We start from the raw sequence: 14,238 nt of genomic DNA on the forward strand, positions 1-14,238 counted from the left end.
ATATCAGGATCTGGGGGAACGTCTGTTTACCAGAGCACCCCAAAGGATGACAAGGTCAAACGATCACAAACTCCTCCATAACCATTTTAGGCTGGACATAAAGAAAAACTTCTTTACTATCCGAGCCCTCAAGGTCTGGAGTAGACTCCCTGCAGAGGTGGTGCAAGCACCTACTCTGGACTCTTTTAAGAAACGCTTGGATGCTTATCTTGCTGGGCTCCTTTGACCCCTGCTGACTTCCTGCCCCTGGGGTGGGGGGCTGGACTCATTGATCTTGCAAGGTCCCTTCCAGCCCTAATGTCTACAAAATCTATGAAATCTATGACAGAAGAAATGAATTTAGAAGTTGAAAAAAGGGGCCTTTGTTTCAACACGGTGTTATTTCGGTTTCATGCCGCTGCTTCTTCAGTGGAGTGAAATTGGTATCACACAAGGGTGCATCAAGACTTACACAGGGACTTCCTGGATGAAATGTTATAGCCTATATTACGGAGGACTTCAGTTTTAATGATCACAATGGGGTCTCCTGCCTCTGAAATCTCTTGCTATATAGAATAAAGATCCTTCCTTTTCCTCCTTATTTACTGAAACGCAGCTGCACTGGGTTCAGTGGAACTACCCAGCAGACAGTTTGCAAGAGGAGAGTCAAAGCTAGGGTCTGTACCCAGTACATCAGCTGTGGGGAGGGGATGGAGGGTTGAGGGTGAAAAGAGAGAATAAGAACATCACTTTTCCTGATACTCTTCCTTGGGGATTGGGATAAATGAAGTTTCTTGGCTGATGGGTTCTTTCATTTAAATTAATCTTTAAGGGCTGGTTGACCTGTGCTGTAAATCAGCACAGCTCCATTGAAGTGGATTGGCTTAGCCCGTTTACAGCAGCAAATGATTTATTTTTAATTAAACAGGCCTTTAACAGACGTCAGTATTATACACCCAGGAAGAGGCCTTTCTGCTTGCACAACTTACCTGCCTCTCCCTTCTGTCCAGGAAGGCCCTGCCTTCCTACGGCGCCTACAATACAACATGAATGTTAGTGCCAGCAAGACTTGTACCAGTTGTGAGACATGGCATCTCCCTTCCCCACCAGCAGTCCCACCACCCTGCTCCCACACCCTCCAGATCGGGCATTTTGCCCTGCTCACATACCACTGGAGCCTGGCTGCCCTGGGTTTCCCTTGCTTCCAGGAGCACCAATTGGTCCACTTGGCCCAATGTCTCCCTTCTCACCCATTTCACCTTTACTTCCTTGCGGACCTGAGAACAGTAGAATAGATAAAGTTACTGATTCATTTTTCAATCTTCCTGGGCTTAGTGGATCTGTCTTTGGCCTCAGTAGGATCAGGGTTTAGTTTTATGTCTGCATTTATAGATCTCTGACATCTTCAACTGGCAACCAAGAGGCTCAGGATAAACAGTGAAAGTGGGGCTTTCACAGTAGTTCAAAAGTGACTGCAACTCTCCTTTGCAGAATTCACAATTCTGCAGTCATTTGTGCCCTTGATCTCCTTCGTGTTTCCTCCCTATCCTCTCTTCACTTTGTTCTCCCTATCCACCTCTCGGACCAGCCTGGCGAATATCAATCTAATGCAAGTTACACAAGAGAGACATGCTGCATAATGCTTCTGTTTAATTTACACAAAATTCTGGCTTAAAAGGGATATAAACCACTCAGAAACAGGCTTTACTACCACTAGAACTAACCAAATATACACATGCCTGTGCATATAAATTATATTACATTAGTTTATACCCTATAAATCCTGCTATAAACACGAACGTTAGGATCAGGGATATGCCGATAATTAAATACCTGCTGTTTTCATTACATGCACCTCTCTCCAAAAGAGACTATTAAAACTTATGGTGTGGAGTCAGCATTTTTGGAGGAGCCACCCTCCCTGGAGCAAGACACAAAATGGAATCCCTCAGAGAAGACAAATTACTGTGTTCATCCCGTTCCTTTATGGAGAAGTAACCCCTTGCTCAGAGCTAAAGCAAACCACCTGTCTAGAGAGAGTGCATTTTACAGTAGACAAAACAGGCTCACTGGCAAAGCTGGAAAGTTGGTTAAAATTATCTGGAGAACAATAATCACATGCACAGTCTTACCTGCGGGGCCCATGTCTCCTTTATCTCCTCTCACTCCTTGTTCACCTTTTGCACCAGCAAACCCAGCATCTCCTTTGTTTCCCTTTTCACCCGGAGATCCTCTTAAACCTGGATGGAAAATATCAGACTTCTGGTGCCATGCTGGATCCAGTACCTGTGTCAGAGAACCATTCCCACCTGCGCTGCAGAGCTACATGCAAGTACCTCCTGCTCTGGGGTAAAACCAGAGTGACTCCGATTAGACCAATTCAGTTATGCTTGAATTAGATGCGGGTCACTGATAACACTGACCCTAAGGATGTGCAATCAAACAGAACGTCCTGCCCGGTCTCATTTCTGATGTTTTATATGGCTGTTTCTCTGGTAACTTCAGTAGTGCGGCTCCTGATTTACACAGGTGATTGAGAGCAAAATCAGAAGTCTTGCTGTATGCCCCCAAGGGAATTATGTTATGGAAGGAAAGCATTACCTTGGACACCTCCGCTTCCCTGTGCCCCCTTAGGTCCTTGTATTCCTGAAATCCCAACAAATATATATTAGTAAGTGTAATAAACAATAAAAATGAACCAATCGGGTCACTGGTGTAAACAGGCAGATCCCCCAAACTGAAGTCAATGGAGTTATGCTGGTTTACGCTAGCTGAGGATCTGGCCAAATGCCTGTGAGCCAAATCCTGCTGTCCCTATTCACGCAGTGGGGATTTTTCTTGGAACAGCCCTCAGCTATAGGATTATAATACATATGAAATGAACCACAGGGCTTGGCCCGAGGTTATATTTCTTTGTTGTGCATCCTGCTGTGCAACAGGAAAGATAATGAATGGATGATTTTTAGAAAGCTTGCTTAGCATAAATGTAGCCAAGAACCACAGATGGGCGAGAGAGGGGCAGCAGGTTTTACATGACAAAGGACCAAATCTTGCCACCTCCTGACTAGCTGTGAGGGCTCTTATGTACGAAACTGGTGTCCTCGCGCTGCAGAAAGGTTTGGAGATCGGTGCTGGGGGTCGGGGTCAGAGAACACAGCACCGAGGGAAAGAAGGGAAAGGACCTGGCGGACTCGGTGTCTGTCGTTGTCTTAAACCGAGAAGGAAATTAGCAGCCGGGGGGGTACAACATTGCGAGTGCTGGGGGAGTATTCCTTCATATAGTGCATTAGCCCAGCTCTTTTGGGCTAAGCAGAGGTTCCAGCATTTAGTCCTAAGGAAAGGACATTTCTTATTTCTACCAGTGGAGAATTAGGAATCCCACATAGTGTGTTCCCAATTTAATCCAGTGTGAAAGAGGTCAGAATTTAGTCCGAACGCTGGTTCCCCAAAGCCAGGAAATCTGGAATAGACAACTTCTGGTTACATCCTCATTTTAGTGTGGGTCTTACAAGAAAGTGATGGATATAATCGTACTGTGCCAGTGTGGCTCTTAAGGTAGGACTCCTGTCTCTGAGAAACAGTGTTCTGATTGCACTCTCCTTTTACTGCACAGAGCCTATAAACCCCCATGGGAAGCATGCAGCTCGCTGCTCCCTCACTTGGTTTAACTGAGCTTTGTGCCATCAGGTCTTTACCTATATTATCTTACAGGAGGTGCTGCTACTCATCCTTCATTACCTGTTTCTCCTTTGTTTCCTTTTTCACCTGGAGGACCTGTGCTTCCTGGTATGCCTAAAATATAGAAGGCAAGATGTGGCCTGAGTATTATGCAGCACAACATTTATACAGCTAGGGAAGGCTGGTAGAAAGCTACCTGGTATTCCTTGTTGTCCAGGTGAACCCTGTTCCCCTTTCTGAGCTGGGCCAGAAGATCCTGTGGCACCTTTTTCTCCTGGTTGACAAAGTGCATTGGGGAATAATAAAGCAATGACATTCATTTTTTGGTGAAGAACAAAACCATAACTTCCTCTCCCTGGCAGAGCTGAGTACGGGCCAGTTGCAAACCTGGAGCTGCAGAATCGTATTAGACTTTACCTAGAAGCGACTGGAGTGAAATAGAGGTGTATGACAGGGGTTCTCCAAGCTGTGCGGTGGGATGTGTTAAGGCAGGTTCAAAACAATGGCCAAAACCCTTCAAATCCACATGCATAAAATTGGGCACCTCAGGCCATTTGTAGGCATTGAAATCAAAGTGCTGAGAAATCTCTGAAAACTGGGGCCTTTTTATACCTGAGATATGCACATGGTCCCTGTTGCTGTATTGGCTCACAGAAAGTGGTAGGGTATGTACCTCACTACAGCCCTTTGGACACAGAGGCCGCATCCAGACAAGCATGCATGTGCATACCCCCAGGGACAAACAGCAGCAGCACATAGTTGTGCCACTGCAACTTGTGCCTGGGGAACACCTGTGTGTGCACGCTCTAGTGTGCGGCAAGTTGCGGTGGGGTAGGGGAGGCTGAGGCACCTGGGGGGCACCCAGGGGCACCTGGGGGGCACCTGGGCTAGCCCTAGCAACCTTACGTGGGATCCTGGGAGCCTCCTGGGGCTCCAGTGGTGGTGATCTGGCAGCAGGAAGTTTGGCTAGCATCTGGAGTGTGGCTCCGGCTGGCCAGGCTCTGGTTTCAGGCAGTGAACGCTGTCGCCATGTGTGCCCTGCTACTTTATTCTAGCGTGGGTTTTTTTGACACCAGGATCTGCCAGTGTCATACCCTCCCCCCCACTGCAAATTAGCAGCTCAGGGAATGCCTGCATGTGCCGTGTGTGCCGTGTGCATACTGCACGTGTGCTTGTCTGAACGTGCCTAGAGAAGCTAAGTGGCTGGACTGAAGTCAAGCAAGAAGCCTGAGGCAGAGCAGAGAACTGAGCCCTCTTTTCCTAAACCCTAGTTAGTGCTTGAACCGCTGAGCCCTCCTTCTGCTCACTGGTATTATAATGCACGAGAGTTCCCCTCCATGCCTTACCTTTCTCTCCTTTTGCCCCAGGAAGTCCAACACCTACAAGAGAAGAGAGTTGTTCTTATGTTGCTCTGCTTTGCTCCAGTATGAAATAGGTCCTCCCCTCCTGAAATGCAGAGGTTCCTTGCTTACCCTTTGGCCCAGGTTCCCCTTTGCTTCCAGACGGTCCTTGCTGGCCGACGTCTCCCTTCTGACCTAGAAGTGGGTTTGCCAAGTGTAAATACAAAGCTGTGGGCCAAATACAGGCTGCTTTTGATTTGAATGGGACTGGGATTTGGTCAAACTCCAATGCATACCATGGGCTAGAGCCTCACTGGTGTAAACCAAGGTAACTTCCCTGACTGTAGATTACATACTGCTGATTTACACCAAGCAAGGTCCTGGCCCCATGTATTCTCCAGTGTAGAGCCAATGCACTTGATGGGTGATAGAGGGGAGAAAGGGAGGGGGACACACTTGGTCACTGACCTGAACTCCCTTTTTCTCCTTGAAGTCCTTTCTCCCCTTTGGCACCTGGATTGAATGGAAGAAAAGTCGTCATTTCTGATAGACTGAGAGAATATCATGGAGTAACATTGCACCTGTCATGCACAAAATTTTGGCGCTGATTTTTGGGTGTAGGACTTGGGGAATTGAGAAGGGTGCAGTTACCATTACAATAGAAAAAGCAGGGGATTATTTGAAACCTCCATCCAAGTTAGCCTGCGGAGAACAAAGTGAACATAAGGGAAATTTTAGAGCCTGGCCCTCAGCATGGTTGAGTCCTTGCAACTCCTGATGAAGCTAATGGGCCCAACTGAGATGGCTCCTCGAGGTTCAACCCTAACTGAGAAGTAGCATGTGACTGCTCTTCTATGGGCACATCCCAGCTCCTGACCAGTTCCTATCCTGGTTCAGGCAGGGAGAGGGAAGTAGTCTGCTACAGGCCCAGAGAAGGTCCAACTCGTTCTGCACATTGTGAACGGGCAGCCTTCTGGGGTGTGAGCCGAGGGGATGGAGTTGGGGTGCTACCAGCTCCTAACTGCTCCTCACCCGGTTGCTCTTGGTGCGGAGTATCCGGTGGGAAAACGCCATATGGTGCATCAAAGTCAAACCACTAGCAGGCCAAGCAAGAGGGGGTCCAAGGCTCTTGGATGCTCACAGGCATAAAATCCAGCAGGTCCTTATGATTTTGCAGGATCAGAGTCATTAAATATGGTTACAAGTTCTACTTCCAGATTCATCACAGTGAAGTGGGAGGGAGGGAGGAGGAGAACACAGGGGAGTTGCGCATTGCTCAAATATGTACCTACCTGGAGGACCCGGATTTCCTTTGCTCCCAGGTGGCCCTGAAATGGATATTTAATATGTATTTTTAAATGATCAGTGTTTAATAATTGATTCCAAGTGATTTAATAGTATGCAAACCCGCAGCTAAGAGAATTAAGCTGCAAGTTGGAAACATCACCTTGGCTACCGGAGGGACGATCATCCTGGAGAGGCCTGAGCAAAGTTACAGAGTGCATTGGCTGGTGGGGAGGGGGTGCTGGGAACCGCTCCATGCCCAGCAGAGAAGTGAGAGCAGGAAGGGGGTTCGGAGCTTGTGCTCCTGCGCCCATCCTACGGAGCAGGCAGGTAGAAGAGCGCACCACCTCAGCACCTAAACAGTGTTGTACTGATAGTCCTTGCCTTCTCCTGACACTCAGGAACTATGATTTAACATGACGCACACCAATTTATAGCCCTCAGGCTTCCACGGAGCCGCCACGCCCCCACTGCTCCAGCTGCAACAGCAGCTGGCAGTCTCTGGGCTCCCCCGGCTTCCACTTCCTGCCTCAGGGCCAGTGTGGGTGCAGCACGGGGCAGACTGTGGTGCCAGAGGAATGCATGTCCTGGGGCACCTGGGTGGAACATGGCAGTGTGACCATGGTTGGGGAGCTGAAGGTGAAGCCAGGGCAACCATGAGAGTGGTGCAGTGGTGAGGCACTCACACAGCCTGCAGCCTGGCTGGTTAGAAGTAGGACAGCCCTGAGTTAACATCCGTTTGCACGCTATTAGTTAGTAGAAAAGGAAGTGATCAAATCTGGCATAGCTTGTTTATTCACCTGACTCTGCACCATTCATGGTACTTTGAACCCTGGTCTTCAACAAAGGTAGGTGCAAATGAAGACCTGCATCCGGGAGACTAAGTGATGCGACCAAGGTCACTCAGGTAATGTGTAGCAGAGCAGGGAATTGGGCCAAGATCTTTCAAGCCCTACATTAGCATGCTGATCCCAGGCCCACCCTTCCTGAATGCCTTGTTCTAGGGCTTGTATTGCAATGTGTTCATCTGTGGTGCTTTATGTAGGCAATAACTATTACATGCACTGAGGATGGATGTGGCCTCTGGGGATCAGATTTGCTGACCATGCATGTAGGCTGCTTTCCAATGCACCAGGCAGCCTGTGATGCAGTATAGCTGTAGGATTTCCCCTGCTTTGAGGCATTCTTGGGGGCACAGTGTCACCACCGTAACTACAACCCTTCCTCCATACCTGGTGGGTACCCAGGACAAAGAGGATATGCTCAGGGCACTTCTGTGTGCTAGCAGCCCCCAGCTGTTGTCAGTCCCTTGGGATGTTGTCACCTTTCACATCATCATAAGCCATCTTCTCACTGGTTGAGGTCACAGATGATCCTGGCAGGGTCTGAACGATGCCGAGGTGAAAGGACCTGCACAGCATTTCTCTGGGCGAAGCAGAGCTTTTGGGGCCAATTCCTTTGCTGGTGCAGGTCCCCAGTGCACCAATCATTCTTTGGAGAAGTCTGCTTGTCTGTATTAGTACGGTCTTTAGTACCCTGTCCTCTACTGCACCTGAGGGACTGATGATGATGATAAATTCACGTTACTGCTGTGACTCATTTTTACCAGCTGCAAAACTGACCCATCCAATCGGCTGGATCGGAGGTAATTGCTGAGTTGTGCATTTCCCAGTGACGGAAATCTCTGCCTGTTGTACTGCTTTGCACTGAGCTTTGCATCACAAACCAATGGAAAAAAAAAAGATAAGGAGAAGAGAAGCAATACCTGCAAGCCATGTGATATTGCCCATCTTCATCATTAAGTTTTGATTGCTGACTTTAATGACGTTGATTTCTTTGGCTAAACTGTAGATTAATTTGTTTTTACTTTTGAGGTACCGGGCATCAGATTTCCCCTCCAGGAATGTTTCATTGTGGGAAGGACTGCCTAGATGCTCTGACAAATATAAGTAGTCATCTTCTGGGAGTTTATGTAAACCCTCCTCCATTTTAAACACTGTGGAAATGAAACACAATACAGCATAAAGAGCCACTCCCTGGTTATCTAGGAAATTCTTCCTATGCCAGTCAGTTCTCTTCTATTGAATAACGTTGAGTTTCCTGTGAGAAATGTACTTCTTTCCTTTAGGATGGGGGAGAGTTTTACTGTTTCAGGGCTCTCCGGTCTATTTACATGGGCATTTATAGCATGCTTATCACTCTTGGATCTGGGTATGACCAGATATGCAGGGTCTTCGTAAAGTCCTTGTACACTTTTAAACTTTAATAACTTAGGTTGTAGGTATGATAGAAACAATCTGTAAATGGCATTTAAAAACAAATGTATTCAAGTTTTAGGACAACTAGAGTACACAATGCTAGACTTCAACATAACCGCCATCCATCGTGCTGCAGCGCGCAATCCGATCTTCCAACTCCTTGAAAACGTTTCCCAGTGGCTCTTGAGTTACTGCACTAATTGCACTGATGATCCTAGCCCTAAGTTCCACCAAAGAACATGGGTTTGACAGGTAAACTACACTTTTAACATGTCCCCATAAAAAGAAGTCCAACAGCAACAGGTCAGGTGAAGGAGGTGGCCAAGCAATTGGTCCACCTCTGCCTATCCACTTCTCTGGGAAAACGTCATTTAGGAACTGTCGTACATTCAGAGCACAGCGGCATGGACCTCCATCTTATTTAATAATAAATTTGTTATTACTTATGAAGTCTAGCATTGTGTACTCGAGTTGTCCTAAACCTTTAATACATTTGCTTTTAAATGCTGTTTACAGATTGTTTCTATCATACTTACAACCTAAGTTTATAAAGTTTAAAAGTGCACAAGGACTTTATGTATATGACCAGCTAGGAGTGTATTGTGTCAAATGCCTATCTGGAAGAAGACAGACTGTCTCCTACTCTCAGAGCACGCGGGATCCTTCGCTCAAACTCGGAAAGTTCATCTGGGGAACTGCAGACGAGTGCCGTTTGAGCTGTCTCTCTGCCCTCCTTCTGGAAGGGCTCAGCGCAGCTTCCTCCCATGAGGAATAAGCATGCACAAAGCCCTCTCAGCTTGCAGCAGACTCTCCCCTTAGAGTCAGTCTGGGAGGAGTGAGCTCCCTTCTAGGAGCAGTATTTATTGCTCTTGGAGATGCCCCTTCTGCCTGCCTATTTAACCCTGATCACCGTGGTGTCTTAACTGGTGGAATGAAATGAAGAGCTTGAAGACAGAAAGAAAGTAAGAAAAGTGGGAGCAGGAGGTTACAGCAAATGATCATTGCAATTACCTTTATATGCCAACAGTCCTAGGCCTGCGGTTAACAAAAACTGGTAGAAGATGAGTGCAGTCCAAGCACAGTATGAGGAAGTCTTTTTTTTGGTTGGTGGCTCTAAAATCCAATGGGAATAAAACAAGCATCTTTTTAGACCCTGCTCCCATGACTTCTGTTTGCTTACAGCACACTCATTTCTTTTGCTTTGCTATAGCTTGACTAATTTTATGTGAATGAAGCATTCATTTTGTTCTTGAAACACAGAGCAGGGAGATCCCTGAGAGAGAGGGTCTCACAAAGGGTTTCTGGTGGAGCTCTCGACTGGTACTGAAAGAGGAAGAACTCCTGTGAGAAGCGTTCAGCTTTAAAAATGTGACCATCGAAGCCCTGCGCTGTACAAAAGCCACTCTGTCCTGTCCGCACATAATTTCTACTAACACTGAAAGCTCCAAGAACATGTATCAAAGGGTGTATTGCCCTTACGTTTGCCTCGACATAGAGCATGCCTAACCCTAAAATTCACATCCCTGAATGTCCGTTTAGCTCACAAAGAGTTCTCACTAGTTGGAGCTACATCCCATCCCTGGTGCTCCTGGGACCTTCTCGTTTCAGCACATCCTCCCACCTCCTCTCACTTGATGTGTCCAACCTAGAAACGAGGTGGGGAAGCCGTGCTAAGGGCACCCTCCACCTACTGCACTGCCTTGTTCTGGGTTTGGAGCGTGCGAGCGGGAATGAGGGCTTGAAAGCAACACTCCCCAGAAGCGTGGGGACACCATGGAGACGTACTCTGCATAACATGGCCCCTCTTGCCCTGAGCGGTTGTGCCTGATCGTTTTGTGGCATGTGCGGGATGAGACGGAGACTCGGTCCACTCTGCTGTAGGAGGGAGCTCACAGCTCTGAGGGCTTCCCCAACCTCAGCTCCCACTCTTAGTTTTGGGGGGTAGCCGTGCTGAAATCCCAACACCCTGAGACTTCCCTAAATGCTCCTTCTGGGTCCATTTCAGTCTCCTTCTCTGCTTGGGCTGTCTCTCATTTGCTTTTACTTCGGGCTATAACATCTGCCTCTATCTATCTGTCTATCTATCTATCTGTTTCAACAAACCAATAGTAATATTTATATGGACACGTGGAATTTTGTACAAAGAAAATGTACATTCCTTACGTTTGTATGGTCCCAGATTCCTATTAAAAGAGATATATTGATAGGAATCTGGGACCATACAAATGTAAGGAATGAACATTTTCTTTGTACAAAATTCCACAATGTGTGGAATATATATATATATTCAATGTATATTAAGATATATACTATTATATAATATATGGATTATATGGGAAAAGATTTATATATATATAGATAGATATCTATATCTATATCGATATCTATCTATATATATGTATATACACAGACACACAAAATACATTCCTTATATTTGTATGGTCCCAGATTTCTATTAAAAAGATCAATCGATCGATCGATCGATTGATCTGTCTATCTATCTATCTATCTATCTATCTTTTTAATAGAAATCTGGGATATATATGTAGATACATCTATATCTCTATATATTGTTTTTAATAGAAATCTGGGATCATACAAATGTAAGGAATGTATTGTGTATGTGTGTATGTATATATATGTGTGTGTGTGTGTGTGTGTGTGTGTGTGTGTGTGTGTGTACAGATACACACACACACACATATATATATATATCCAACCAGAGCATGGAATACCTGCTTTTCTTCCTTAAAAAAAAGCAATTTATATATAAATTAAGTTAATGAATAATAAGTAGGATGCTGGAAAGAAGAATAAATACAAACAGATTAATACAGATTCAAACACATTTTGAAAAGTAAAGGAAAAAATAAATATACAAACCACTGCTTGGGAAAATGTCAGCCTTTGTGGAGGGAAAGTATTTCATAGGTATCAATAACTATCGCAAGCAAGTTGCCCTTAATTGAGTGCTGCAATATAATATAATGCTGTGTTTTAAAGGGTACACTTTGAAGAAAGACAATACTTTTAATTAAATTAACAGTGCAACTGTTTAAAGTATTTAGATTCAACTGTACAGTTTCTATTAGAATTTGTGATTTGAATATTGTAAGTATTTAAGACATTGAAATGTGTAACAATGGAAATCTAATTAGGCTTTTTTAAATACACCAGGAGAGAGAGTGACAGTGTCTGCTGGAGAATGTCTGCTAATTGTTAATTTTTGCCTGGAAGAAATATGCCCTACATACATCTCTTTATTAACATTCAGATACAAGTCACAGCAAAAGAATAAAAAGGCAGTGGAAGGATCATAAGTATAGAATTTCATTTAATTTGCTGTTTTCTTCACAGGTAGAGCAGAGTAATAAGATTTTAGCTTATTGAACAATGAAAAATACTTTACCATTGACTTCAAAGGAAGTGGCACAAGGTGAGGTAAACCACATATTGCGTGAATCAGGGCATGTTTTCGTATCACTTGAAAGTATATCTCCAGGCTCCATGGGAAATTCTTTGTAGCTAACCTACAGTCCTGTCAGATTACAGATGCTGAGGAAATAAGGATCTTTCTGTTCGTCTTCTGTGCTTGAGTGGCAGCTGAAATGCATTCCCTATAAGCACAAGTTCTCTAGACTTGCAGAACACTTCTGACGTAATATGGTCAGTTCCCCAAAAGCCATAAAACTTCAGTGTTCAGCTTTTCTCTCATGCTTATTCAGGACAAAATCTGGATGGACTTTTAAGGTTTTATCTTATTACATGAACTCCGTTCAGTGCTCACAGGAGTTCCTCAGCATCTTCTGGAGTTTGACCCAAAGTGGCCTGTCCTGATCCAGAGTAGCCATTTTTAACAAGTAACCTGAATAAGCCTCAGCTGTACGTGGACCTCCGATCTTGAGTCCTCCTGGTCTTTCAGGAGCGGGGAGGGGGTCCAGAATCCAAACTTAGATCCAAATTTGGCAGCTGGCACACATAATGTATAATGGGGAGGGAAAGATTGCAGAGGGGCAGACAGGCGTGTCCTAATCAGGATTAAATCTTATATCTGTCAGGTCCCCTGAGCTCTATGATACCATATGGCTGCATCCTTGCAAGTGCCCAGATCTATGACCATGTGATGTCTAGGTTGAAGGGTCTCCCAGGAGAATGCTGAGGAGCTACTCCTTTCTTTTGTGACTTTGGACCACTTTTGAGGCAGTCTTTTCTTCCTTTTCTCCCCACCGCAATGCAGAATTAAGGCTTAATGCATATGCTAGTAAAACCCTGTCTCTCAGTGGGAGCCATGTGGACACCCACCAGTGCTACCACTAAGCTGGTAGAGGTCTATATTCAGCATAACGTTAACTCATAGGGCTCTCATGAAAGGTAGAAATGTATCCACATTGAGATCAACTTTATCAGCAAACAGGGTACTGCAGAAGCCATCTGGTTATTGTCATCAGTGCCATGGTTGCTGTTAGCCTCGTTGGGTGTTATGGATAAGTTGAAGTTTCAGGAACTGGAGTGACGACAGGTAGCAGCCAGGAGATCCCAACACTAATCTTGTCTAAAAGAATGGCCACAGGCTTGGTTTGGTGGTAAAGATTTGGCCAGGTTTATTGTCTACACAAGCACAACCCTAACATATTGTGGCCTAGCAAGTACATCAGACCAAGAGCTGGGCCATTTGTACCTGTGACAAGGTAGTCAGCACAAAACCATGCAGGCTCCGCCAGGCTGTTACAAAGTTGCCCTGCTTTCCAATTCTCTTTTTATACAATTATCGAAGTTGCTTACAGACTTAAAAAACTAAAACAAAACAGGGGCTTTACTTTAAATTCAGTGTGCCCCCAAGCCTAGCCTAGTGCCTGCCCAGAACAAGCATCATGTTAGTTTGACCCGGCTTGCCCACTGTCTATATAGATCAGGTGCTTTAGCGGAGCTTTTTTGGTGCTTTGATTTGGTAGCTGAAAAGCCCTGCTGAAGCACACAATCTATACAGATGCTGCGGAGTTGGGTCAAATGAATATGCAGAGCTGGTGGTGGAAGTAGCTTGAGTCTGACAAACTTCCAGCAGAATTGGAGTGAATTTTGTACTCTGCTGAGTTTGCTGCCAGCTCTCCTCCCCAGCTGATGGAGAACTGAAGGCCTGGGAGCCCTCCCCCTGCTCAGCTGCAATGCTTGCAGTTCCTCAGCAGTTCAGCTTTGCAGGGCGTTAATGCAGTCTACATCGCGGGCTGATGCTAAGCCACGCACCACAAAGCTCTGGAGTGCCAGTTCCCAAACTTCCTTGCTGTGGTCCCTTAGCAGCACAGTGTCCAGGACCTCCCATGTCCCTGGCTCCTGGGCAGACTGGCTTGGAGCTACTGCTGACAGGGATGGCCATCATTGTGCACAAAATCCGATCGTGAAATTATGAAATCCATCCTTCCCTACCTGGCTCAAGCCAGATCCCATCTATGTCACCCCATTTTTTTACTTCCCAAATGTAACTTGTCTAGCGTTCAGGAGACCGTGGCTCTACCGCTGGTTTCTTGTGTGACTTTGAACAAGCCACTGGGGTCCAGATCCTGCACGATGTTCAGGTGCCTAACTTCCACTGAATTCAGTAAAGTTAATAGGAGCTATCCCAGCCATCTCCGTTCCTAAACCTAGGGCTTATTGTCTTTTGTACCTTGTTTCAAATAGAGATGATAGCACTTCCTTACCGCCCC

At 45.7% G+C, this 14,238-nt stretch overlaps 1 protein-coding gene across 2 annotated transcripts in view; it reads right to left on the reverse strand.

Annotated features, from left to right (window-relative positions):
• MARCO (macrophage receptor with collagenous structure) overlaps positions 1-12,136 on the reverse strand; it is a 22,261-nt gene extending 10,125 nt beyond the window's left edge. For both annotated transcript variants that reach the window (XM_019554668.1, XM_019554667.1), the window contains exons 1-13: positions 11,949-12,136; positions 9,551-9,652; positions 8,047-8,277; positions 6,290-6,325; positions 5,466-5,510; positions 5,130-5,192; positions 5,004-5,036; positions 3,854-3,931; positions 3,718-3,771; positions 2,581-2,625; positions 2,112-2,219; positions 1,149-1,256; positions 969-1,013 (exon numbers count right to left, since the gene is read on the reverse strand). In XM_019554668.1, coding sequence (XP_019410213.1) covers positions 969-1,013; positions 1,149-1,256; positions 2,112-2,219; positions 2,581-2,625; positions 3,718-3,771; positions 3,854-3,931; positions 5,004-5,036; positions 5,130-5,192; positions 5,466-5,510; positions 6,290-6,325; positions 8,047-8,277; positions 9,551-9,652; positions 11,949-12,048 — 1,048 coding nt within the window. In that variant the 5' untranslated portion in view covers positions 12,049-12,136. The remainder of the gene's footprint in view (positions 1-968; positions 1,014-1,148; positions 1,257-2,111; positions 2,220-2,580; positions 2,626-3,717; positions 3,772-3,853; positions 3,932-5,003; positions 5,037-5,129; positions 5,193-5,465; positions 5,511-6,289; positions 6,326-8,046; positions 8,278-9,550; positions 9,653-11,948) is intronic.
• Between the last annotated feature and the right edge of the window lie 2,102 nt (positions 12,137-14,238).

The sequence above is a fragment of the Crocodylus porosus genome, unplaced genomic scaffold (assembly GCF_001723895.1).
Source record: "Crocodylus porosus isolate Cpor-Errol unplaced genomic scaffold, CroPor_comp1, whole genome shotgun sequence".
Classification (NCBI taxonomy): Eukaryota; Metazoa; Chordata; order Crocodylia; family Crocodylidae; genus Crocodylus; species Crocodylus porosus.